This window comes from Simochromis diagramma, unplaced genomic scaffold, assembly GCF_900408965.1.
Source record: "Simochromis diagramma unplaced genomic scaffold, fSimDia1.1 OVJJ01000463.1, whole genome shotgun sequence".
Lineage (NCBI taxonomy): Eukaryota > Metazoa > Chordata > Actinopteri > Cichliformes > Cichlidae > Simochromis > Simochromis diagramma.
Genome location: NW_024386941.1, coordinates 1,921,905 through 1,948,812, shown reverse-complemented (window position 1 = coordinate 1,948,812; position 26,908 = coordinate 1,921,905). Strand labels below are relative to the sequence as shown.

The 26,908-nt window shown below is 40.4% G+C and overlaps 1 protein-coding gene across 9 annotated transcripts in view; it reads left to right on the top strand.

Annotated features, from left to right (window-relative positions):
- The first annotated feature begins 3,103 nt into the window (after nucleotides 1-3,103).
- ryr1b (ryanodine receptor 1b (skeletal)) overlaps nucleotides 3,104-26,908 on the top strand; it is a 65,225-nt gene continuing 41,420 nt past the window's right edge. For 6 of the 9 annotated variants that reach the window (XM_040037672.1, XM_040037681.1, XM_040037675.1 and 3 more), the window contains exons 1-27: nucleotides 3,104-4,203; nucleotides 15,527-15,646; nucleotides 15,751-15,852; nucleotides 16,822-16,842; nucleotides 19,028-19,102; nucleotides 19,199-19,277; nucleotides 19,513-19,625; nucleotides 19,711-19,810; nucleotides 19,905-20,001; nucleotides 20,099-20,173; nucleotides 20,329-20,485; nucleotides 20,607-20,771; nucleotides 21,542-21,663; nucleotides 21,764-21,950; nucleotides 22,101-22,236; nucleotides 22,327-22,422; nucleotides 22,793-22,911; nucleotides 23,530-23,663; nucleotides 23,993-24,234; nucleotides 24,320-24,512; nucleotides 25,125-25,341; nucleotides 25,418-25,522; nucleotides 25,753-25,856; nucleotides 25,954-26,037; nucleotides 26,127-26,286; nucleotides 26,428-26,575; nucleotides 26,687-26,892. In XM_040037672.1, coding sequence (XP_039893606.1) covers nucleotides 4,156-4,203; nucleotides 15,527-15,646; nucleotides 15,751-15,852; nucleotides 16,822-16,842; nucleotides 19,028-19,102; nucleotides 19,199-19,277; nucleotides 19,513-19,625; nucleotides 19,711-19,810; nucleotides 19,905-20,001; nucleotides 20,099-20,173; nucleotides 20,329-20,485; nucleotides 20,607-20,771; nucleotides 21,542-21,663; nucleotides 21,764-21,950; nucleotides 22,101-22,236; nucleotides 22,327-22,422; nucleotides 22,793-22,911; nucleotides 23,530-23,663; nucleotides 23,993-24,234; nucleotides 24,320-24,512; nucleotides 25,125-25,341; nucleotides 25,418-25,522; nucleotides 25,753-25,856; nucleotides 25,954-26,037; nucleotides 26,127-26,286; nucleotides 26,428-26,575; nucleotides 26,687-26,892 — 3,405 coding nt within the window. In that variant the 5' untranslated portion in view covers nucleotides 3,104-4,155. The remainder of the gene's footprint in view (nucleotides 4,204-15,526; nucleotides 15,647-15,750; nucleotides 15,853-16,821; nucleotides 16,843-19,027; nucleotides 19,103-19,198; nucleotides 19,278-19,512; nucleotides 19,626-19,710; nucleotides 19,811-19,904; nucleotides 20,002-20,098; nucleotides 20,174-20,328; nucleotides 20,486-20,606; nucleotides 20,772-21,541; nucleotides 21,664-21,763; nucleotides 21,951-22,100; nucleotides 22,237-22,326; nucleotides 22,423-22,792; nucleotides 22,912-23,529; nucleotides 23,664-23,992; nucleotides 24,235-24,319; nucleotides 24,513-25,124; nucleotides 25,342-25,417; nucleotides 25,523-25,752; nucleotides 25,857-25,953; nucleotides 26,038-26,126; nucleotides 26,287-26,427; nucleotides 26,576-26,686; nucleotides 26,893-26,908) is intronic. The other 3 variants (XM_040037679.1, XM_040037678.1, XM_040037680.1) reach the window with 2 other exon arrangements.

The window sequence follows — 26,908 nt, the reverse complement described above, 5'->3', positions numbered from 1 at the left end:
ACGTGTCCCCCCACTGGATCTCCAGGGTGCCCCACATCACGTCTATCTTCCTGATTTCTCCTTTTCTTCTTTTTTTTAAACTGCCGCTGTCATTTCTCAGGGTAGCAAGTGATTACACAGGGAGGTAGTGTTTGTGCTTGTGAATGTCGCTGTGCAGCTGGACAGGGAGGCTCAAAGGAATCCTTGTTTTAACACCCCAAGAGGAAGAGGCAACCAAACAGGGGACATTAATGTCCCCAAGTCTGCAGAGGTGGCTTCTTTGCTGCAGGAAGCTGAGTGGCTGGCAGAGACAGTGAGTGGGCGACACGGCATTCAAAAGCAAAGAGAGATGCACAGGGCTCCCGCAGACCTTGCATGCCAAGTCAAAAACACCTAACATGCACTTGGATTTCGCTGAGAAGTTAGATTATTGAAGATCTCCAGGGGCGTACATGCACATGTTGCAGAAAGACACAACACGCCATTTCCGGACAATGTGGTAAACTTACTGTAATCTTAAGCAATGCTTCTTTAAAACAGGAAGCGCCACTCAGCTGGTGAAGAACATTGGACAAAAGAACAGCTAGTCCCATTTTACTATAACTCAACACGCTGGCACGCCCACGTTACCTGCAGCACAACCAGTGCGAGTTTTAAAGCCCCCATAAGACTTTTGTCGTAACCACTGCGTATATTTCTATATGTTTTTTTTGTATCTATTATGTATGCAAAGTACATATTTTGAAAATTCGCAGCAAAACCACCAAACGTGATGCTTACAGTGTACGGAGCAGCCGTCCTGTTACGTGGAAGAGCTGAAAGTTTCATTACATCACATGTTTGCAGCGGATTCCTCCCATTTGCTTGAACCAGGTTTCAATAAAACAGTAAAATAACTCCATCTGAGTTAATTAATCAATTCCTTTAAACAACACCTATCTTATTTTGACTGTAATACTGTCATGACCTCTAATATATATCGTTAATTAATTATTTAGCTTGAGAGACACCTGTAAAGCCTTTCCCCATCAGTTCTCTGTATTATATTGCCTCCTTCAGGCGTACTGCTGCAACTGCACATAAAGCCAGCACGATTCGTGAGTTGGCAGAAAACGGGAGTCAGCAGGTTACTTCTGAATCGAGACTCATATTCCCAGAATTCATGTTAGTTCCGCCTCAGTGGCGTATCGCCTTCTTCACCGCCTCTTTTCCTCCTGCTCTCCGTTATCCGCTGAAAGGAGTTGTGTCCCGGCGAGCAGCGTCCTGAAACAGCTTTTCCGCTGCCAGCTGCGGTTGCAGTGGGAGATGGATGAGAAAGAAAGCATGCTCAAGGATGCCAGATGGAGACAGGGGAGGTAGGGATGTGTGCATGAGCACAGTGTCTGAAGGCTGGTCACCGTTGCTGTGAGAGTGTGATGTGCTTTTCTCCCCCCCAGCACTCAGACTTCCAGATTTATTGTCTGGTGCATCCCTTCTGCCTGTCAGGAGGGGTGTGACACGGACGCTCCTGCAGATCCACTGTTTCAATCAAAAGCAACTGTTGATTTTCTGAAAAGATGGCTTTTCAAGGGGAAAGCTTGTGTCATGCAAAAAATATTTTTGGGAGGCCTACATAGTTGATTCACAGTAGAGCCAGCTGACAACATTGTGTCTAGATGCAATGCATTTTTTCCCAAGCTAAACTGCTATTTCTTTGCTTTTCAATGAATTATAAGATCCCTGAAATAAGATATAAAAATTAAAACAAATAAAAAATATCAATTGTCCTTACACCTATAGTACTGTTCACACTGCTTGTTAAATTCAACCAGTCTGATCAGTCAACAGTTCAGGACCCAATGATAATGAAGTGACATTAAACATAAAAAGCAACAAATCCTTATATTTCACGACCAACGTTGCCAATTTTTTACAGAGTAAATGAATAATAGATTAATTTACGGTGGAAATGAATGTGTTGTTCATCACTGAGTCAATTTCATTATGATTTTACCTGCTGGATTCTTCCCCAGTCACTGCTGAGTTCATCTCTTAAATGTTAAACCCAGGCAGCACTAAAACCATCTAGAGGCTGTTGATAGAGGTATTGCTTCAGATAAGTGACAGGAAACTCAAAATAATAGGCTGGGAATGAATCACTATTCTTAGGGGAAGTAGGAAGGTTGCTACTTTACCACTGAAGCATAAAACTGTAATTTTATGGAAGAGTGTAAAAGATCAAAGAGCTAATTAAAAGCCAGACAAAATATCTGTGCAGAGTGTCTCGTTCAGTTATCGATTGGGCTGTAAGACAGCTTCAGTGGTGTCCACCACACTGAAAGTGCCAAGCTGTAAGTTGAGCTGTACTTTGATCCAACAGATTACTTGATTACTTACTTACAAGGATGAGAGTTATATAATATACAATTCCTGTAGTATAGTGGTGAAAATAATCCTGGATCAACAACGAGTCACTCAACAACACCTGCATGTCAGGCAAGAATCTAAACCAGTTCTTTGTAACAGATCAGTTTTCTCTCTTCAACTATTGTTTAAAGAACACAAGCGATGTGATGACACAACTTCTCAGCATAAATGTGGGCTATGAAGTATTTATTATGTTTTCTGCCATTTCATTTCAAGGCCACGTTTAAAAAAAATGAAATGAAAACATTGCGTCTTGTCAGAGTTTTTTTTTTTGTATAGTCAAAGTTGGACTGTGTTGGGAAAGTTATGAACCGTAGTGGTTTAGTTATTTGTCTAACAAGTTAAATATTTTGAGTAGAGCTGCAAAGTCCTTTAGGGTTGTGTCAGGAAGATCATCTGGCATAAAAATCTGCCAGATCAAACATGCAGTGCTAACCTCTGTGGCGACCTCTTGAGCCACAATTGTGGCTCTTGGGGGGGATCGCCCTAATGGGACGATCGTGGCTCAGGAGTTGGGAGGTCGCCTTGTAATCGGGAGGTTGCCGGTTCGAGCCCTGGCTTGGACAGTCTCGGTCGTTGTGTCCTTGGGCAACAAGGTGGTCAGAGGGCCCGGTGGCGCCAGTGTCCGGCAGCCTCGCCTCTGTCAGTGCGCCCCAGGGTGGCTGTGGCTACAATGTAGCTTGCCATCACCAGTGTGTGAATGGGTGGATGACTGGATGTGTAAAGCGCTTTGGGGTCCTTAGGGACTAGTAAAGCACTATACAAATACAGGCCATTTACCAATAAAGGAACAGCCGAAAGTAGCTTCCAAATTGCAACCAATTCTGGTCAAAACACACAGATGAGCTTTATGACTAAAGATGTTTGGTGTCTAACTTAGCTATTGTTGTATATAAGTTCATTTTAATTAAAAGATTAATCAGCACTAAAGCGAATAATGAGCCATTTATGGTAAATAATATAGTAAATTTCTTGTAAGTGTGACTTGCAATACTTCAAACATAAAACAAAGAACTAATGCAACCTGCTCGTCAAGTGATGCAGATATCTGAATTTCCAAATAGCTCATATTGGGCCCAGAAGATCTAGTATGTTGTTAATATACTGATACACTATTTATCCCAAATGGTTTTCTTGTGAAGAGCAGCTATCAGAATCAGAATACTTTATTGATCCCTGGGGGAAATTATTTTTTTGTTACAGTGCTCCAGTACAGCTACAGTAACTTACTCACTTTGAAGAGCTGAGGTGTGCTTTTGTGTGCTCTTATTGCACGCTCCCCAAAGGCTAGTCCTCACCCCTCTTTCCTTTTATAGCCTCAGACATGTGGAAGAAGGGGAGGGTGATGGAGGGGGGCAGCCTGTGTGAAGGAGTGGCCCACTTCTACAAACATGGCGCCACGGCTGGATGTGAACGGTGTAAATGTGTAACAAGGTGCCTGCCCCTCCCTCATCCACCCTCCATCCCTCCTACTCTCATCTGCTGTTGGGGATACGATCCAAAGAGGAGAGAGAAGCCGGGGAGAGCCTTGCCTCCTTGTCACTCTCTCACAACACCGTGAGAGCACAGGACGCATGCTGTCCTCCAGTACACCCACACACACTAGCACGGAGAGTGAGAGACACTGAGGCAGAGTGCGAAAGAGAAAGAGGGGTACAGGAACGAGGAAACTAAAAGAGGGAGGGACATAGCAAAGCCAAATCCTGACGGGAGAAAACTGAAGGGTTTTCTGTTTTCTCCTGAGGAGCTGCGAATAACCCTCGGTGAAAGATGGCAGAAGGGGGAGAGGGAGAGGAGGAGATTCAGTTCCTGCGAACGGTAAGTCCTACTTACTTTCCTATTGTGAAGGACTAACCTGCCCATCTGTTTGTAGACGAGTTCTAGAGATTTGTGGATGGAGAGTGAAGTCACGAGTTATTAAAGAAAAGAAGTGAGAAGAGAAACAAAACTATTTTTTTTATGTAGGAAAATCATTTGATTTAACTTTCAACCAGTCCTCATATTCCATCATCAGTTTCATGGCGCCTTTCAGTGTTTCCTGGACTAATGGTTTCTTCACTTGTATCCCTTTTGCTCTCCTGGCATCGCATTTTTTTAAAACTCAGATTTTGTAGTTGCAGTTCACAGAGCCAAGTCCCGCTTCTGTATATAGTTGACTATTTTTACGCCGCCCTCATTGTGCCATGACCTGCTTATTAGTTGATCTCTTTAAACCTAATAATTGATTATTTCAGTTTCGTAAGAGCTCAGAAATACATTACTCAGTCATATTTAGATCTTTCCACAATGCACCGCATATTGTCTTGCATAATCTCTTTTAAATTATCTTCATAATCTTCTAGATTTAAGAATAGGTGGTAACAGAGTATGTGTGCATATGTGTGTGTGAGCACAGATAGATAGACAGGGGCTGGTGCATCTGTTAGCATCGTTATCTATTTATATCTAAGGAAAGTAGAGCCTGTCAGAGTGGGGTGAGAAGGCAGAGCAACAAGCTAGCCAGAGTTTGCAGGGGACAGCTGCCCAAAAGCTATACATCTTCCTTAGTGACGCAAACAGACAGAGTGTTGCGATAGCCACTTCACAGTTTAAAACCTGTAGGAGAAGACCCCCCAGAACCATCTGCACCAGCTGAGAAGGCAAAATAGGTCTTTATAACCACAATATGTGAGAAAACACTCAATGAAACTGGTCTAGATGTCTGTATTGATCACTGTTTTTTATTTGAATCCACACTGCTTCTATCACTGCAACCTAAAACTTACCAACTTATATTAGGACCTACAAGAGATCTGGGCAAAATGTTTCCCAACCCCTTTCCTTTTACTTTATGTCAGCTGGGATAAACTCCAACCCCTACAATCGTAAATTAGATGAAATATGTTTCCTGAACTCCCAATTAATGCTCAGTGCAGGGAACCTATTGTTAATTCTTCTTGTTATATCAAGCATTGGTCTTTGCCTGTGTGAAACGTAATAATTCCTTCGAAAAATTCATTTAGATATCGTATATTATTTTCACTGACACATATATTATGTGTCAGTGAAAAGTAATACTGACTTTTGAGCAGACTGTTCCCAGACGCTTGTGTGAGCTATCAAAGTGTTTCACTTGGTTTTCCTTTGCAAACAGCTTTAACAAAAACACTGCAGTGAAATGTGTTTCTGCTAGTTTGTGTAATTGCTATCATTGCTGAAATGTTTACCTGACTGACACTGAATCTGTTTAGATGTGAATACAAAAGTGCAAGTACAAGTATAAAAGAGCGTAGACAGAGGCATACAGAACAACCAAAAGCAAATTATTGATGGACAGGATTCATTTCAAGCTTGTGAAGCCAGCTCACAATAACCACAAGAATTACAGAGTAACACAGCTGTTGCTGTCTTAAAAAAAATGTTTTTTTCTATCTTAAGAAACTTACAAATGAATTGCGAGCCACACTTTGAATGCCTTCAGCAGGTTTGTCATTTGGTCCAAGAGGATCAGTTAGGATGAAACTATAGAACACCAACACTTCAAAAGAAAAATAAATAGTGTAGCTCGCTTTGAATTATTAATGTCTTGTGGACTTCAATGGGTTTATCTTTGACACTAACAGTGTCAGGGTCAGAGGTTCTGTCGACATTTTTTGCAGGAATACAGTACTAAAAATGTTGGTGCTCATGGCGCTGTTAGGCCTTTGGATTAAAGCATCCACCAAATGTTTCTGGTTATTACTCTTTTAAATACATGGGAGGCATTGTGTGAGTCAGCTGTCTCACTCTGTTGGGGTAGTTCCCTTGGTTATGTTGGAAGTGGGAGGTGTGAAGAAAATGAAGAGAGAGCACAGAGGAGGTTTTAACTCACCTGGACCAGCTGGGCAGCAGATTGTAGCTATGTCCAATGTTATCTTTTTGCCGTTATGTAATGAGACATGAAGGTTCATAGCCTGCACGTCAAGGCTTTCTTTTGAGCTCAGGGTTTTGGCTCATACCTAGAAAATACTTCTGTAAAACAATTTCAGGCGAATGAGCAAAGTCAACCTTTAAAGTTAAGAGAAATGCAGGTAATTGTTTTTGTTATGAGCTAGCTGTTTAAGATATTAGTTCAAGTAAAGCACAAGTTATATCTTACTAACGCCTGTAGGTCATAGAAGTAAAAATTTGGGACTCACAAGTAATGTGTTATATGCAGTTACGGTTAACTTGACTGCCACTCTGTGTTTTTTTCTCTTTTATTCAAGGTCTTAATTTTATAAAGTTCAAATGCCCCCTCATGTCCATCATCGGGACTACAAGTCATAATTTGGACTTCCCTACTCCCCTGTGGAAATCACTGAACCCTTTTGTTGTTTGTTTATTAAAGCAGCTGAAAGAAAAAGCATTGTAATCTCATTGGTCCCTTTGTTTTTATCATTTTCTCTGTTACTCTATTGTTTTTCACCCCTGCTGGGAATCCTCCAAGTAACAAGAAAAGCCGTGGGAGTTTTAGCGTAAGGCAATGCATTTAGTGCTGCATTTAGTGATTTGGGGGTTAGGGGTGGGGGATGTTTAATAGTGAGGGAGGAAAAGAAGACAAGATGAGATCCGTTAAATTGTAAATGCTGTTCAGTGTGGGACACGGGGAACACTTCAGCACATCTCCAGTGACTGTTTTTACATCACGAAAAGCCACTTATAGATTACTCAGCAGTCCTTCTCTATTTGGTTCTGGTTTATGGTGTTCTTGTAATACAGCCCTGGCCTGTGACTCATACAGCGGTGACTGATCGCAGTGTGGCTTGAATAGTTGTACATTCAGAAGTGAGCTTAGCCTTTCCACCTGCTCTGCAGTAGCAGGTTATTTAAAATCGGTCTCCACTCAAACAAAGCGGATGCCCTTCGGTGAACTACAGGTATCTCGTACTCAGCCTGCCCCCTAAAAAAATGTGCAAGCACTTCAGCCCCCGCATTTACTGTCAGAGCAGAGACTGTCTTTACTTGCAGTAGCTAGCAGACTTTTCTTTTCTCTTCAGTGGTAGCCACAGCCTGCACTGATGTCTCACATAAACGTGAAAGATCCCAGACAGCGGTGCTGTTTCTCTGTTGGCGAAACTAAAAGCTGTGTCACTGTTTCACGATGCCACATTTGCCATTTTAAAGCACACAAGCAAGCGAGTTTAAGGGGCAGTCGAGTTCCAGTCTATAACAGCAGTTTCTTTTTATAGTGTGCCACTATAAGTGCACACGTTCAGGAGGGAGAAACCAGAGGAGCCAGTGTCCTATTTGCCAGCATCCTTTGGGAGAAGTGGTATGTGTACGTGTGTAGACATGGGTGTCTTTCTCTGTGCATCAAGCGAACAGAGACACTGTACATTGTTTTGACAGTTATGACATTTACGGTCAATACGGGCCTGAATATCGCCTTTAAACCAGAACACTATGGGCTGTTGAATTATGTTTGCAGTGAACACTGAATTGGTATTTTGCTGGGTAAAAGGGGAGAGTTAAGAAATCCTCTAAAACAATAGATTGTTTTGTAAGTCATTAAAATGTAAAAAAATAAATAAAATAAAGATATTGTTGGAAAAAAAAACCAATAGATTGTAACTATAAAATCAAGGCCTTTGTTTTTATCTTTATAATTTTCATTTTTATTCATCCATCTATTTTCCTCAGCTTATTCAAGCCAGGGTCATGGAGGGGGGGGGGGGGGGGGGGGTTACTCATCTGCAGATGAGGCTGACTGAGGAAGGCCAAAACTGTTGATACATATTTTGTTTGATGGTGTTCCTGTATAACTGTACTGAGATACGGAGTCTCCATATTTCACCCTGAACGACTGTGTCCCTTCTCCTTTGATATCTCTCTCTCTCTCTTTTCTAACACACACACATACACTGAGCACATCTGCGAGCTACAGTAGCAGCAGATATTGTACTGACAGCAGATGACAGACGGGGTAATGGGGATAGGGAGAGTGCAAGCAAAACACCGCTTTAGAAGTGCTGAGCCTAGGAGATAACCACATCCACATTGGAATAGCAACACATATAAAGCTGCTCTCTCTCTCACACACACACACACACACACACACACACACACACACACACACACACACACACACACACACACACACACACCCACACCCAGCACCTGTCATTCTGCCTGCTTTGGTCACAGCAGTTTACACAATAAACGGGTGGTCCGCTTTGCTCTTGGGCACGAGACAGACATAGGGGTGTGGGGGGTTCTGTACAAGCGTTGCAAAGTGACACAACTGTCTTGTTATGCTTGTGTGTGTTTGTTTACACTTAAATAGTCCAAACAAAGTGAAGTGAGGGGAACTGTAAAGAGTTAAATACTTACAAACTTAAGGCAAACACAACTTGTTTTGGCATTGCTATGCCTCATTCCAGTTGTTATCATACAGCCTGTATTTAACCAAAAAACAAAAATAATGTCTTCTACTGTTCTGTAGCTGGTAAACAAATAAACCGAACACTCCTAATAATTCATATACAGTCATGGATATATTCTAGTTCATGGTATAAAACTCAATAATCAGACACATGCTGTTAGAGACTGTATTCATAACGCACACATCAAACCTGAATCTGCATTTATGAGTTGTTACGTCATCATTGTCTAGCACTGTATCACAGTTTAACAACATAACCCATTTTAACAGGAAAACATTGTAGAACCAGTGTCATTGTGATAGATTACATTAATTCTGTCACTGAATATCTTATAGAAATGAATGGAACATAGAAGCATGGTGTGCAAATGTTTAGTGTTTTTGTCTTTTCAGTCCTTGTATTTTGGGGTATTTTGCTGTATGTTCATTTTTAACATGTAACACTTGTCATGTCATCTTGCTGTGCCGTGACTCTTAATGCTGCATTTAACTTCAAAATTTCACATCTGTCTTACATTGGCTTGCTGATCAGCAAAATATTTTGCATAGACTTAAAGCAAATGAACTTTTTTGAAGAATGGAACATGGATTTAGGCCAGCTAAAATAACTGATTTATATAAAATTGCTTTCCATTCGTTTGCTAATGTCTGCCAGGATTATCATCTTTCAAAGGGCAGAGGCAGTTTAGCATCATTTCTGGTAGTTTGTAGCTGTTTTTCTAACCTGGATGAAAATAAAGCCTGTGTCTGTGGGCTTTCAAAACTTTTATTTAAAATTCAACTTAGATCTTCCTGAGCACTGGATTTGAGAGTTAACACAGCTTTAGCTTAGTTGTGTTTTCTAAATGTGCAACCCACTAAGCTTTTAGAGAATTTGCAATGATTAATTACTGCCTGTCGTCTAAACTAACATCTCCAGTAGCTCTAATATAAACTGCTTTTTTGTAACATTAGTTTAGGTTTGTTTTCCTTCTTCTTTATGTTCTTCAGTAGCAGAAGAAGTCTGCTAGTTTCCTATGTGTTCAGTATCTTGCCTGTGAGCAAGAGAATCTCTTTTGGCTCTTTCTTCAAGTAAGACCTCCAAGTATCTGCTGGTCAGCAGAAGGAGGGAATGGGATAGTGACAGGTGCAGCCAACTAAAATAGGAGTGGAGTGGAAGGGGAAGGCCCAGAGCAGGGTTGGTAGAGGTAATGGAGAAAGAAGGAAAGGGATGAAAGGACAGAGAGAATAAAACGGGTGAGAAGTGCACATTGAAACAAATAGAGAAAATTAGTAAGAATAAAAGAGAAAGCTCTTAATGTTCACAACATTGCGTCCCGTCTATTATGAAAGATTTATCTGCAATAGTTTAATGTAGCATAACAGCCTCCCTGCCTTTGTTCTTTGCCTATCTCAGCTAACTTTCATTCTTTATGAGCTATCTGCAAAACCAAGTCATCATTCCACATTAGATATCTCACCTAAAGCAGACACATACATTTACAGCATTGTAATTACTCCTTAGATCACTGCATCAATAGGAAGTTTCTTATTTTTCCTGTCATTTCTCTTCTGACCTGTAATATTTACTCTGCAGTTGTGTAAAAATGGGTTTAATGCTTAGTATCCCACTGTCAGCCAATATGCTTTTCTCTAATGCTGCAAATACAAAAAACAGCTCAGAGGAGGAAGCCTCTCACTTTAGCAGATGGAAATATTTTTTGGTATTTCCAATTCACCTAGGGAGGATTTAAATTTGCTCTAATGTGGTGCTAACTGAAAGGGAAAGAAGCTTCGCATTTAAGTAGATATTGTAAAGTGTGCATGACTTTCTCTGAATCTTTTCAATCAGTGTTGAATGACGTTCATGACGTTTCACTATTGAGTGTCATACAAGTATTAACAGTTAGTTAGAGGAGTTATATGTACCATTAGCAGTAAGAGAAAAAGAAAATAAACTTTCGTTGAGCTGTTTAACGACAAACTGCGATGCTGTTTAACATTTTTCAAAAATTCACACAGTTTTTCAAAGAAGGTACAAAGTAGGATGAGCCAAACCATAATGGATTACTTGCCACAGCTCTTCTGTAGATTTGGCCACTCTCATTTGGTTCTGTGTCTTCATGTAAGTGCACAATGACTCAGATCAGGGCTCTGTGGGGGCTATACCATCTGTTAATAGAGTGGTTTTTTTATTCTTTCTGCTGAAGAAAGTTCTTAATTAATCTGCTTGCAGGTCTGGGGCTGCAGTTTCACATGCTGCAGATTGAATTTATGAATTTGAATTTGAATTATGCTGTGGGGAAGAATCCCCTAAATCCAGATACTTCCAAAAAATGCACTTAAATATTTTTTTTTAACTCATTTACAGTTAATCCCAGAAAAAAAGTGCAACTGATGCTATGACATGGTTTCAGAGGTGTTATGTTAAATTATAGGGTTTTTATCTGGTGAGCACTGTATGCAGCCTAACACAGCTGTCAGACTCGATGATTGATTTCACGTCCTCAGCTTTCACAGACCTGAGAAGATATTGGAAAAATAAAGATTTCGTGCTTTTTTAAGTCTAAATTGAAGAGTTTCAAGACATAACTGCTTATACATCAGAATATAAATATACATACTGAATATTTGATTTTATATATAATTTTTAACAGCACCGATGTGTAAAAATACTACTACAATTTCATTGTAGTATTGTACAAAGTATGAAACTTTGTATAAAAGAATGAGAATAAAGAGTGAAACTTTAAACTTTGAGTGAAATGTGCAATAAAAGTCAGGGAGAACAGGAGAAGGATGCTTGGAAGCTTTAATTTAATTTAAAACCCTGTGAGTTCTACTACCCCTCTGTTAGACAGCTGTGACGAAGGATGCTGACAGTGCACCTGCATGGTCTCTCCCAGTATTCAAAGGGAAACCCCATCACTATTCTCCCCTCTGGCTTATTGAACTGTTCCTCTCCTCCACCCACATATTGAGTAATGTGCTGTCCCTCACTCTTTTTATGTCTACAGGAATATAATCAATAGCCTGGGGTGGCCTGCATCAGCACAGTTAAATGGGAGCATTGGACAGAAATCTAGAGCCATAAAGAAAGAATGAATATGTTATCTGTTTGCTAATGATTCGATTAAAGGACAGGTTTTCAGTAGCATAGATGTAGCTGTGTAGCATAAAAGGCAGAACTAGTTTGTTGCTGCTGAGCTGCTGATTCTGATGTGAGAAACCACTTGACTCAGTTGGATGAGTGTATGAGTGTAATTTCTAAATATATGACTAGAATTCAGTATAAAAATAAGTTTTTTTTTATAAACGTGTCTATAAACCCACTTGTTCCTGTCTCACAGTCCCTTTGTGCTGAATTAAAGCTGATTACCTGCTAGTGGAAAATGGTCAATTTACCAGCAGTTAGAAGTGTAACTTTGTTGCAAGTGTTGACGTCATTGTATCGGACATACCGGTGTAAAGATGTCCCAAATAACCCATAAACTGTTAAATCCCAGATAAACTAGGCCTATATCTTTCACTTGGGGACCTGCGGTGTGTCAAAGATGCTGTTGCCCCAGCTGTAATTTAAGAACATCCTCTATAAACAGTCACTGTCCGCAAACCAAACAAACCAAACAGTGACGCACCGCCGCGGGCCACAGCAATATTTTTCCCAGCTTTGTTCACAGCTGTTCTATTACACCTGGTTCCCTGATTGTGGCTAATCTCTTAGTTTAGGAGATCATGAAAGGATTAGAGGGAGCAAATATCACTCACCATTTTGCATCTGTTTGCTTGTTTGCTTCCTGTCTGCCGCGGGCACCATGCCTGCTTTTCTGGGGAATCCTTGGCTATCCTCTGTCTGCATGTGCACCATTAGAGGGCCCTAGAGAATATACAAAGGTGTCTGCTTTCACTATCTGTGCTTGTGGCTGTAAATCTCTGGTGCTATTAATGCTCACTAGTTGGTTTGTTTGTTTGTCTGTCTACTATTTTCGTTCCATTTGTCTTAACTTCTCCTTTTAACCTCAAATATCCGCATATCCTGATACTTCAGCTGCCAAGTCCAAACATGGTTTGGCTGTAGCCTTACAAGCAGCATTTGCATGAGGCATTAAATGTGTTTTATGTTTTTACGTGGCTCAGGTATAAGTTCAGTGGGTCAGATGAGTAATAATCATGACATCCTGACTTCCACTCAGTGAATCCTAGCTGTCTTGGTCCCATCAGATATGGTCACAACAGATGAACAAATAATCAGAAGTTGTGGTTGGTGTACAATTAACTGTCAGGTGCACATCTTCCAAATCCTTAAAGCTGCCTCTATTAATAACTGTGTGAGCTAAGCCTGTGGGTTTGTGTGTCAGCTTTTCACGTGGTCAAATTGGAAGTGATTCACACTGTGTGACTTCTGGAAGGACACTGCCCTGTAGCTGCTGATACATTTGACTTGGGAGTATTATAAATGTGTATTGGAGGGTTTAAACCAGTTATTCAGCATAACTGGTTTAAACATGTGCCAGCAAAGTTCTCACAAGGACTGTTTTTCCATTCCACCAGCCAGTTTGACAGGTAGCTGTCTTGTGCTTTGTGCTGTTGGTTCTTTGTTTAAAGCTGTAAAATACATTAAAGAAGCATTTCTATTGGTTTGTTGGGGGAAAGTTGGTTTCTTATCTTCACTGTGTCACAAATGACTTTTCCACAGTGTGGCGGGGCTTTGGTGTTTATTCTGTTCCAAAGTCCCAAATATTAGCTAATAATCATCATCAACCACTTTCAAGAACATGTTCACAAAATACTAACGCACAAAAAATAACACAAATTGAAAAACTGATAAAGAAAACAAAAAAAGTATTCTTTCTATACAAACTTTAGTCCTTGCAGTCCTCTAGAAAATCCTGGGGTTTTTTTGGATCATGACTGCAGAGGTAGAAGCTGTGTTTGTCTACCATGTGGGGCAGCGGCTGTTGAAATAGATTAGAAGCCAATGAGCAGGACTGCTGTATAATTGTAGGACATACAGTGTGTATGGTTGCCACCTGATCACTCAACAGTAAACCACTTGGTAACTTTAGTCTTTCAGACTCTTATTAGGTCAGCCCTATCTGCTTAATGAGGTTTGAGTATTTGTGCACTGGCCTCAAAACATGATCGCTTTAGACAGTTTAACCCTGACTTAGAGCTGTTTAGACCTTGTAGCCTTATTGTCGTTCTGTAATGCTGGCTTTAGAACAGGTATACTGAGTCGATAAAGATGCATGTCATTGTAGTGCGTGCAGGTACTGGTCTGAATCTCAGCTTGGTGCTGTGTAGGTAGATATTGTTGTTGCACAAGGGAGACAAAAAAAAATCTTCCAAATCCAATTTTGTTTCCTGATACTTCTGAGGTTTAAAAGTCAGGTTAAAAAAAAACTGTGCGAGCCCTGTGCAGTTTTAGTAACTCTTGACTTGCATTGAGTGCTGTTGCTCATGTCTGCAGTGAAAGAGAGAGGACACATTGCTCCACTTTTCTGAAGTGCAGAGCAGGCAAAGCAAGGAAAGGACAGAGAAGACATTTCTAGGCTGAGGAGGGAGAGATAGATGATAGCTCAGCCAAAGGAAGAGGGGTCACTTTTCAGCCAAAGAAACACTCGAGGCCTCTGGGCATAAGAGATGAGTAGATGTTATGAGGTCACAGCTCTGCATCGTTTTCCATTTTCCTGTTATATGCTAAGCTATAAACATAGATATGCAAAATCCTTTCCTGCCTTTGACCTCGCTTCAAAGGCCCTGCTATTTTTCTAACAGTAAGTCATGACACATTACAGCTGCAGAATCACCAGGGTGAGACAGCGAGCACTTCAAGAAATGAGAAGACAGAATGATACATTACTTGTTAGACGAGAGGGGAGAAAAGTCAGGGATCCGTCCAGAGCTGTAGAGGGGATAGTATTCAGGTTAAATGATGGAGCCACTTACATAATGACTGAGTAGAAGAAACAGCTGAGAATTTTGAGTGTCAGGTGTGAGGTTCACATGCGAGGGGGTGTTTATTGCTGTATTTACAACAGTCTCTGGAGCGTCCAGGCATTGACGAGGAGCAAACAAATTACTCACTGTTAGCATTCTGCCCATGGAATAGAGGCACATCTAAATATTGTGCCATACCTCACTAAAAGGAGCTGTTTAAATTCTGCTGAAAGCTCATATCCAATTAATCCTTTACACATTCACAATTCAAATTTCTCAACGTGTACATAAGATCTACCTATTTTAGTCATGTTATTGTTGTGGTGATGGATTTAAACTAAGATTGATTTGAAAAGTTGTTATTTATTCATGCAATACTTTCATAGCTTCAAAGTGCACTAAATTATTGCAGGTTTGTGATAGATTATCTACTTAAAGCAACAGATTAATTAGTGGTAAAGTCATAAAACATACTAAATCAGAGGGTTTTTCTCTAAGTGTACTAGTCATTTTTACTTCAGTCACTGTGTACTCTACAGCAAGTGTCTATTTGAAATGTGCTGTAGGCAAGTTTTCCTTTTTTGCACTTCTTGCAGAGAATTTCAGTTCAGTCAATAAAAGGTCAGCATAGTACAACAGAATGCCTGCAATATCAAGTGAAAACATTGTTTTTAATAAAAAAGAAATACCTAAAAAAACAACCTGGCAAGCACAACTGCAACAAACATGTAAGAGAAAACTGTAGTTGAATAAGTCATTTAAAATGATGCATCCTAAAATTGAAAGAACAGTGAATAAGAAATATCGATAACAGTTTGTTTGTTTGTTTACTGAGTGCAGGATGACCAGGTAGTTCTGCAGTGCACTGCCTCCGTCCTGAAGGAACAGATTAAACTGTGTCTCTCCTGCGAGGGCTTCGGGAACCGTCTCTGCTTCCTTGAAACCACATCCAACGCTCAGGTGAGATTCTGCTACACATTCCTCCCTTTCCCCTTGTGCATCCACTTGTTTGTTTGTTTTTTGAACAACTTTAATTTACCTCTCTATTGTTTATGCATTTGCAGAATGTGCCCCCAGACCTGGCCATATGTTCCTTCATTCTGGAGCAGTCTCTCTCAGTCCGTGCTCTGCAGGAGATGCTGGCCAACACCGTGGAGATGACCGAGGTGGGGGTCATAACTAAAATAATAAAATAATGAAACTAGTAGAAGATATGTAGAAATATATTGAGAGGGTGATTCATAAATGTAAGAGATTCATGGAGTGCTAAAAGGAATGCGACTGATGAAAGGCACACTAAAGAAATATACTTAGTTATGAAGATTTTCAAGGTCTCTCTGAATGCAAAAATGTGTATATTCTGTATGCAATTTTACTGCCTTTGTCACTGTCCATCTTACTGTCACCAGACAAAAGTTGTCACATTCAGCTGGAATTGCTAACGTCATTGTGTTTGCAATTTGTTGTGTGCAGTTGTTGAGCATAACTTTTCTGTGTCGTCTCCCACTACCGCCAAACCTATATGGCAAGAAAAACGACAACACTTTTGAAAGTCTGCATATGAAATTGACTCTATTTCCACCATGTCAACAAGAAGTACCCAGCCAAGTTTAACAACAAAAATAGATGCAGCAACCCTCTAACAATTTCCAGTCTGTTTTACTTGATGCACAACAGCTAACATTAATACGGATAAATAATTTTTACCTCATACCTTATTGCAAAGTTGGCTGTTTCTAACAGTATATGAATTAAGAAACCGTTGACTACATCGTTCTGTATGTACTTAAAAACATCCTGGTTCAGAACACTTTGTTTCCAGTCTGAGACTGAGAGATCCTCGACATGTCTCTGTTTTAGACAGAGAGAAATAAATTTGCAGTTTATGTGGGTCAGACTGTTTAGTAGCGCATGCCAGTCCTGTCTTAATATGTAGGTGGTATTTTTCTGCTCCATCACAGATGGAGCTTTCAAAATGAATTTAAAAAGTTCACAGTTGGAGATATTATGAACCAAATTCCTTCAGCCTACATAACCACCATCAATGGACTTATTTTTGGTGTTTATTTTATTATGATTTTGTTACTTGCCATCTGATACCCGCTCCCCTTCCCTTCTTGCTCTTTGCAAAGCAGGCAGTCGATTTGGACAAATGGGTATGTCTGTTAACGTGTGTTATTTCCTGTAATGTGTGTCCCAACCAACCTGGCAACTGTCCTTGTTCCTGTCATGTTGGCAAGTGGGTGTCCTAGTGAATGAAATACGTAGTGCTGTATCATTTACACATCTCGGTTTGTATCAGTTAAGCCCTCACCATAAGTAGGTGATTGTCATGAACACCTGTGTATAGCTTTTAGCAGCTGGTGGAGTTCAAGTCCACTGTCTCTGTGCTGAGCTATTAAAAACAGCACTGTTAAGCATAAAAAAGTAAAGTTTTAGGAAAAGATTAGATTTTTTTTCCCACAGTTTTGAAGCAAGAATAGAGCACAGCATTTTTTCTAATAATTAAACTTCAATCTATCCCACAATATGAGACATAGCTACAAGGCGTCACACATTTGCATTTTGTGCAGAACGCAGCCCATTCATCATAATTATTATTTTACCTTGCTTGATGTTGCTCATTTGTTTTAGATCATTGTTCTTTGTGAGTCTTAAAAATTGACCTGTTATGCTTTTCTTTTTTTCCCCCTCATATACTTCAGTTGTGGATGCTCATACTAAACATGGCCAAACATTCAAATAATAAGGTCGTATGTAAAGACAGTCCCCGGAAACAGAACACTCAGGATTCTCAGGATCTGGTCTGTCAGAGTTTTTTCTACACTTAGATGTGTATGATGCAAGAGGAGACATCCTTAATATGGTCATGTCAAACAGACACTTCTCGCAAAGAGCACATAAGCCCCATCCACATGCTGTTAAAACCACCCAGACAATCTGAAGAAAGCTGCCTTAAAGGGAGCGCGGCTTTAAAGGTGGAGGAGCTACAACAGTGGGTGAAAAGGGGCTGAACCAAAGCCCTGTGTGAGCCCACTCTAGCAGTCAAACAATAAAAATGAAGAGCTGGAAATGAGCATAACAGGTCCATTTTTATAACACATCCCAGTTCTCCTTTTATTCACAACATGTTATCATATTGATGAAAAAGATTAATTCACTATAAATGTACACACTTGGGTTTACTATCAAGGCATTCTGATCCTTGAAGGTTTTTGTAAGAGAAACTTTTGGTTGTTTTTGGGGGGTTTTTTTCATTTCCAGATGATTACCAGTTAAGTATGCTTTTCACAATTTAACTACAATGGGCCATTTTGATTAGTATACAATCAAAATATCAGTTAGCACATCAAGAAAAAAAAAACAGTGTTGAATCTTTGATAAGACAGGTGAATGAAAGCTGATACAGCTGAGGCAATGATCTTAAGCTAGCTTTAAGAGAAACTATTTCAAGCCTTTTATTAGCTGCACTATGACTAGTGTAGACAGTTCCTGCTTCACAGGAGTTGAAAGATGTGGAAGAGCCAGGCTTCCCTACTGATGAACAAGAGGATGAGAATAGAATGGCATGCAGCCCAGCAGAAGTTCCCACCAACATATGTCAGGGATGGATGGAGAAACTGGACACCCCAGAGCTGCGGACAGGCCTAGCTCCTTCTTAACACACGCACTTGGGGATAAGGCCCACAACACAATCGCCAACACAACACCTGTCCTAACCAAGCCTCGTGCTAATGCTAATGCAGTTTAGAGCTGTTAGCATCATCCTAACACTTGACATACCTGCCCCTAACTCATCTCAGTGGATTATGGGTGCTAAACCCTTAATAAAGGTTTAGTCTTATCTTCCTGTCAGCACCCCTAAATGTTAAATGTTGCGCTTGTGTTTGAGACTATAACCTACGGTGACTGACATTAGGGTTTGAATAAATAAATTGGGCAGGTCACTATTGGTTAATATAAAAATAGTGACTAAACTAGACATATTGTTTACATAAATTGAACACATCTGAAAGACAAGATACATATTATTGATCCTAATAGGATGTGTACTTTGACTGAAAAGTCTATGCACCATATACAGGATCAATGAATTCAACAAAAGTTGCTACATATAATGGACAATATAAAGGACAGGCTTAACTGAATAGAGCTTAAAGATCTTTAGTACATTCATTTTCAGTTATTGAAAGTTTCAACCAGCCTCTAATCTTTTCTTCTGACCTTTGAACCTTTAAAAATGTGTCGTTGTTTCCCCCCATCAGGTCAATGTGTTTGTTATAGTATACAGTCACTTGTGTTGATTTGGCCTGTTAAGTTTTTTTTTTTTTCTCACCTCAGTCGTCCCAGGGTGGAGGTCATCGCACTTTACTGTATGGTCATGCCATCCTTTTGAGACACCACCACTCAGGCATGGTAAGGCTAGAAATGAGCAAGAAATAAATGTAAACCTGTATAAGATGTCCTCAAATGCTCTAATTGGAGTCATGTCCTCTATAAAAATCTCTCCAGTACCTGAGCTGTTTGACTACATCTCGGTCCCTCACGGACAAGCTGGCCTTCGATGTAGGCTTACAAGAGGATTCCACCGGTAAGGGAAATGCAGCAGAATACATTTTAGGCCTGGTATTAGCTCATTATTCTCTGGTGCTATTGTTATTGCCAACATGAAAGCTACTGACAAAAATAGTCAGCAGTTTATATCCACTTTGTTGTTGGGCTACAGGATATAAGCAGTGATTGTGCAGTATCAGCACGTTGTTACCAAACACAAGTTATCTGTTATATTTTTGGAAATAGCTGTTTTTTTCTTACTCTTGTTGAAGGTGAGGCATGTTGGTGGACTATTCATCCAGCTTCTAAACAAAGGTCAGAAGGTGAAAAGGTCAGGGTGGGTGACGACCTCATCCTTGTCAGTGTGTCCTCTGAGAGATACCTGGTACGACTGCTCCTTGTTTTGCACAATGATGGAGACATATGCACAGTATGTCTTTTTTAATCATCTTCTTCTCTTCTGTCCCCAGCATCTGTCCTACGCCAGTGGAGATCTCATGGTGGACGCTTCCTTCATGCAGACTCTTTGGAACATGAATCCAATTAGTTCAGGCTGTGAACTAGCTGAGGGTACAAACCTGCTTTAAAAAACTCTGTCTCTTCCCTGTTCCCGTAAAAATAAACATAACACAGAATCGCTTTGGATGTTTGTTCCTTTACACAGGTTATTTAACAGGAGGTCATGTTCTCAGGCTTTTCCATGGCCACATGGACGAATGTCTGGCCATCGCTACACCAGAGGAAGGAGAAGAAAAGCGCAGGTGAGAATATAGGAACGCTAAGTTGCTCTTAGTAGAACAACTTCTTGTTAGTGTGATACCATGTACATACTGTATGTGTGCGCCCACTCTGCCACAGGATGGCTCATTATGAAGGCGGTACTGTGTGCAGTCAGGCTCGATCCCTGTGGAGGCTGGAACCCCTCAGAATCAGGTGATTATCTCCTCAAGGGAGTCATGTGACACACATTAGTTGGTTGAATTGCTGGGTAAGGTAAGAATAAGGAAGAGCAACAAAAATCAAAATATAGTAGTGAATGAAACAGTTTAGTTGGCTTCTTTATAGTTTTTTTCTTTAACTTTGTGCAGTTGGAGTGGTAGCCACATGAAGTGGGGACAGTCTTTTCGTATTCGCCACATCACGACGGGCCGGTACCTGTGTCTTGATGAGGAAAAGGGCCTCTTGGTGGTCGATCCAGAGAAGGCGAACACCAAACTGTCTGCTTTCTGCTTCCGTGCTTCAAAGGTCAACATTTTAATTTGAATTTCTCAGTGCATTTGGATAGTCATAGTTAATATACCGTGATTTCTTCTCTCATTGACTTCAGTTTTTTTCTCACGTACTGTCCTTTTCTCCCCCCGAGCAGGAGAAGGTGGAGGTGGCTCAGAAGCGTGATGTTGAGGGGATGGGCATTCCAGAGATTAAGTATGGAGAGTCCATGTGCTTTGTCCAGCATGTGTCTACAGCCCTGTGGCTCACATATGCTGCCCTGGATGCTAAAGCTGCTCGTTTGGGAATGATGAAAAGGAAGGTAATGATCTATCCTGGGAATAAAAGTGAGATACAAACCCAATTCTGAAAAAGTTGTCACACTGTGTAAAAGATAGATTAAAAACATGATAATTAGCAAATATAAAAATATTTCATTCACAGTAGAACACAGAAAACATGTCAAATGTCTAGTTATTTTAAGAACAATATGAGCTCATTTTGAATTTGATGATAACAGCACGCCTCAAAAAATTTGGCAGGTGGAAAACAAAAGGTTGGAAAAGTAATTACTTTGAAAAAGAAACAGCTAAATTAACATTTTGCAACTGATGTTAACTGACAACAGGTCAAAGAGCATCTTAGAGAGATACAGAATGACCAATCTGCAAAAACACGTTCCTAAACTTAAAATTGTGAATATATTGAATGTTTCATCATCCTCAGCACAGAATAGAATGTAAAGAATAGGATAGGCATTTATTGTCATTGTAAATGTGCAATGAAATTGTGGGTGCTCCACACCAACTGTTGTGAGCCTAGAGGTGTGGGACCTGATTGACCTGAGGCGTCAACAAGAGGGCAGTGATGTCAAACAGGTGGAGTGCGGGGTGCAAGGGGTCACCTGTGATGGCCCAGGTGCTGGCTTGCCTGCAGTCCAGACATTTGTCAGATTTTAGTATTGTTTACCTGCATCTGTGTGCTTTAATGTTTAATGTGAAAGTAAGTAAATATTGATAATGGCAAACCTTTTTAAGGTTCTTAAATTTTTTTTCCTACATAAGTACCACCAATGGAAAATAATGTTTCCAGGTTATTCTGCACCAAGAGGGCCATATGGACGATGCCTTGACTGTGTCCCGCTCTCAGACTGAAGAGTCACAGGCTGCTCGAATGATTTACAGCACCACAGGCCTCTTCAGGCAGTTCATCAAGTAAGTTTATATGTTTTCAAAATGTGGATGAGTGGAAACTCTTTTTTGCAGAAGGATGCAGTCATATAAACATATTATTAAATTTTATTTGTTCTTTCAGTGGATTGGACTCCCTCAGTGGGAAGAACAAGTCACCAGGGACAGGATCACTTCCTCTGGAGTCGGTCATCCTCTCTCTTCAGGATCTCATCTTCTACTTTCGCCCACCTGAGGAGGAACTGGAACACGAAGAGAAACAGACCAAGCTCCGCTCTCTCCGCAACCAGCAGAACCTCTTCCAGGAGGAGGTGATCAGCAAGCTGCCATCCAAACCTCTTGCTCTATGAGTGCAAGAAATAATTTCAGTGTTATATTCAGAATAATGGATGTGAACATGAACTAAACTCTCAGGTTATTATTATGAATCCTGATCCTTTTGTTTTTGTTTTCAACCCCAGGGAATGATAACCATTGTGCTGGAGTGCATTGACCGCCTGAACGTATACAACACTGCTGCCCACTTTTCTGAATTTGCGGGAGAGGAGGCTGCTGAGTCCTGGAAGGAGATTGTCAACCTCCTTTATGAGCTGCTGGGTACGACCTCTGAAAACACAAACCGCAAATTACATTTGGTCTCTGCTGAATAAAGAAAAGATGATTTGTCTCTGTGTCTCCACTGCACAGCTTCTCTGATCAGGGGTAACCGATCAAATTGTGCATTGTTCTGTGACAATCTCGACTGGTTGGTCAGCAAGCTGGACCGTCTGGAGGCCTCCTCAGGTTTGAAATGCACCTTACTCATTCAGTCATACATCCACCACCCACAAATTACAAGTGTTTCGACTAAATGGCTTGGCAGGATCTACTGTTTATAATTGGCACAGCTTAATGCATTAAGCCCTAGGGTGTTGTTTGTTATTTCCACTTAGAAAATCCTCAGATTAATAACACCTTTGATACAGTACAATATAACTGAAATACACAAGTCTCCTTACATTCAGTACATCCAGTCTAGATCAGGAGTTGGTTAAAAATTCACAACAACAGTTGCATCAAGTTGCTTTATTTATCTCTGCCAGCCAGCAGCTGGCCTGAAGACTGTATATTATTTAAATATTACCAGTATGTGAACCCTTTTCCTTTTTTTTAGGTATTCTTGAGGTGCTGTACTGTGTCTTAATTGAAAGCCCCGAGGTTCTGAACATCATCCAGGAGAACCACATCAAATCCATCATCTCTCTCTTGGACAAACATGGAAGGAACCATAAGGTAGGCTATATTTCACTGCCAGGAACTGAAAGGGAAAATAAATGAGCTCCATATGATATGCACTCATATTTGAATATTTTCCCATTAACACGTTAAATCTGTTTTGCTGTTGTTTCTTGTCAGGATTTGCAGATGTAATCAAAATATGCAAGATTTAGATGCATGTCTGTAGACACACGGACACGACATCCTTTCTCAGTGTGCACTTTTTGAAATTAGTGTGTGCATGAAGGACTGCCTGTTGGCTTGATTTTACATCAGTGCTAAAGTGCTTTGGAGGCACTAGTTTATCTCCTCTTACCAGTATCTCCTGTGGAGGAGGTATTGGTGGGCCATCACATTAGTTAGTAGATCTATAAACTGGTAAAGAAAAAAAAAGTAGAAGAGAAAGCAAAGACAAAATCCAGGCAAATATATTTTTACCTGTTGGTGGTAGCTAGCTGGTGTCTGTCTCTCTCCTGTCATGGGCAGCAGTTCTTCTGTTTATCTCATAATGTAAAGACAGTCTTGAATGTCTGAATGAATCTGACTTATAAAAATCCTTTTTGTTCTTGCTGTTCTGTTTTTAGTAATCTTAACCAGCGAATCTTAACCAAGTGTTTATGCTTCTACCTTTAGGTGCTGGATGTCTTGCGCTCTCTTTGTGTGTGTAACGGTGTAGCTGTGAGGTCCAACCAGAACCTCATCACTGAAAATCTACTTCCAGGTCGTGACCTCTTGCTACAGACCAGCATTGTAAACTATGTCACCAGGTACTTGAACTACTGTTGTTTTCAAAATCAGAATCAGGGAAACTTCATTAATCCCAGAGGGAAACTGAGTTATCATAGCAGCATAAATACAACAGACAACAAAGGAATAGCATAAAAAGAAGTGTAGAAATAGAGATACAATTAGATAAATATAAATATAAAAGGACACAAGTATTAACACTAATGCTTCTGGGATATTGCAGAAATTAAAGGTGCACAAGTGTCCAAATATACATTGTTTTGCAATATTTCCACGTTGTTAGTTTTTAGTTATTTTCCCTTGTTGTCTGTAAAAGTTAATGCTAATGTACTTTCTCCTCTGTACTCAGTGTAAGGCCCAACATCTTCTTGGGTACATGTGAGGGGTCAACACAGTATAAGAAGTGGTACTATGAGGTGATGGTAGACCATGTGGAAGCCTTTGTGACAGCACAGGCGAGTCACCTGCGGGTAGGCTGGGCTTTGACTGAAGGTTATAGCCCCTATCCTGGAGGAGGAGAAGGCTGGGGTGGTAATGGTGTGGGAGATGACCTCTACTCATATGGCTTTGATGGACTGCATCTGTGGTCAGGTAAGATTTCCTTAAATTCTTTAAAAGAAGATTTACAATCTCTTGTAACCAATACAACCTCTTTACTACCTGCTCTACTGTTCAGGTACTGTGGCCCGCCAGGTGGCTTCGCCCAGTGCACATACACTGGCTGCCGATGATGTTGTAAGCTGCTGTCTGGATCTCAGTGTGCCCAGTATCTCCTTCCGTATTAATGGCCACCCAGTTCAGGGAATGTTTGAAAACTTTAATGTTGATGGCCTCTTCTTTCCCGTCATTAGCTTTTCTGCTGGGGTCAAGTAAGTTTAACATACAAATAAAGCGTAATCCTCTGTTTCACTATTTACTTGTATTTTGTTGATTAATGTAACTGATAAAGAGCAAATTCATGTGATACATGTTGATGCAATGCAATTATGCAAGCAGAAGCTAATTTAATGGTTTTTCATGAGTTTGTCACCTTTTAAATTGTAATTTAATTTCAATTATTGGACTATTGGTGTAATAATATACAATGGGGAAGTAACAAAAGAATTATTATTGCATTATATTTCAGAATTTCTCCAGTTTTATATTTTTAATAATTATTATTTTTCTTTTATTTCTTTAGATTATTGTCTAATCTCCCAAATAATAGCTTTAAAATCTTCAGAGTCCTGTCACTTAAAAGCTCTTACAGGATTTGTCTGTAATAAATCTTTAGAGTGCTGAGATGGGGCTTATGCATCATTGACTGATGAGTACAAGAAGGGAAACACAGGCTCAGGAACTGGCACAGAAATAAAATCAATTTTTTCTGTATTATGAGTTTTCTAAAGATCAATGAACCATTGTCATAAAGGAGTTTAGTTGTATATAAACCTCTGTCGTATAGATAAAGACTTGGACTCACTTGGTTTTTGTCTCCTTAGGGCTCGGTTCCTCCTCGGTGGTCGTCATGGGGACTTTAAATTCATGCCCCCGCCTGGTTATGCGCCATGCTACGAGGCTTTGTTGCCTAGAGAGAGGATGCGTATTGAACATATCAAGGAGTACAAGCATGACTTTAATGGTGTGCGCAATCTTCTGGGTCCTACTCTGTCCCTCACTCACACATCTTTCACCCCCTGCCCTGTGGACACAATTCAGGTAAAATCCCCTCAGCTAAAATCAGTATTCGATGTCTTTGTTTCTTTTCGTTTTCTGACTTTCCTTTGCTTTATAGATCGTCTTGCCACCCCACTTGGAACGTATCCGAGAAAAACTGGCAGAGAATATTCACGAACTCTGGGCTATCACTCGTATTGAGCAGGGCTGGACCTATGGGATTGTGAGTATGGTGTCAGCACCGCAGAACAGATGCAACTATACGAGATTAGTGGTTTGACAACATCAGCTTTAAGTGGTTTGGAGCTTTTAACTGTTAAAAGTTAATATGACTGTTATAAATGCTTCAAAATGCTTTACACAAGCAAAAAAAAAGCATGAACTAACATATACATATATAAATTTACACACATTTATAAACTGTGGGTAAAAAACTATGATTTTTCCCTCCAGTTTAGGGATGACAACAAGAAACTCCACCCCTGTCTGGTGGACTTCCAAAGTCTGCCTGAACCAGAGAAGAACTACAATCTGCAGATGTCTGCTGAGACTCTCAAGTGAGTAGCAGGTTAGATTTGAGAGATTTAAAGGTCAGAGGAAAACGTTTATGTCCCATTATTGGTGAACTTGTGTCTTTACTTTATTATCCCACAGGACTCTCCTAGCACTGGGTTGCCATGTTGGTATGGGTGATGAGAAAGCGGAGGAGAATCTAAAGAAAATCAAGCTTCCCAAGACGTATGAAAACAAAAGATATTTCTTATTGTTTCGTCATAATTTTATACTTTAACTATGCAGATCTAAATGTAACCATATCTTTCTGTTAGCTATGTGATGAGCAACGGATACAAGCCTGCCCCGCTTGATCTCAGCCATGTCAAGCTGACACCAAACCAGAATCAGCTTGTAGAAAAACTGGCAGAAAATGGGCATAATGTTTGGGCGAGGGACCGAGTACGGCAAGGATGGACCTACAGCATTGTCCAGGTGATGATTTCCCAATCCTTAGTGGATCTTTTATTTATTGGTGGATTGTCTGTCTTAAAGTACACAATCAATCACTTACAATCACATGCATTGCATATTTTTTTCTTTTCTATATAAAGCTGCATTTTTTACACTTTTCAGGACATTGTTAATAAGCGTAACCCTCGTCTGGTACCTTACAACCTGCTGGATGAGAGAACTAAGAAAACCAACCGAGACAGTGTTAACAACGCTGTCCGTACACTCATTGGCTATGGCTACAACATTGAGCCTCCAGATCAGGAGAGCAGTAAGCCATCTTTCCTCATGTGTTCGCTGATTAAATGCACAGTATCTTTTTTACACCACCTTTTTTGTCTTTCTTATTCTTATCTGTCATGTTTTCCCTCTTTCACTGCAGCTGGCCATGGCCTTGAGAACACCCGTGGGGACAAGGTGCGAATCTTCAGGGCAGAGAAGTCGTATGCTGTCACCCAAGGAAAGTGGTACTTTGAGTTTGAGGCAGTCTCAACGGGGGAGATGAGAGTGGGCTGGGCACGTCCTAATGTCCACTCTGACACTGAACTGGGAGCAGATGAATTGGCCTACGTCTTTAATGGCAATAAGGTTAGTCACTAGGGTA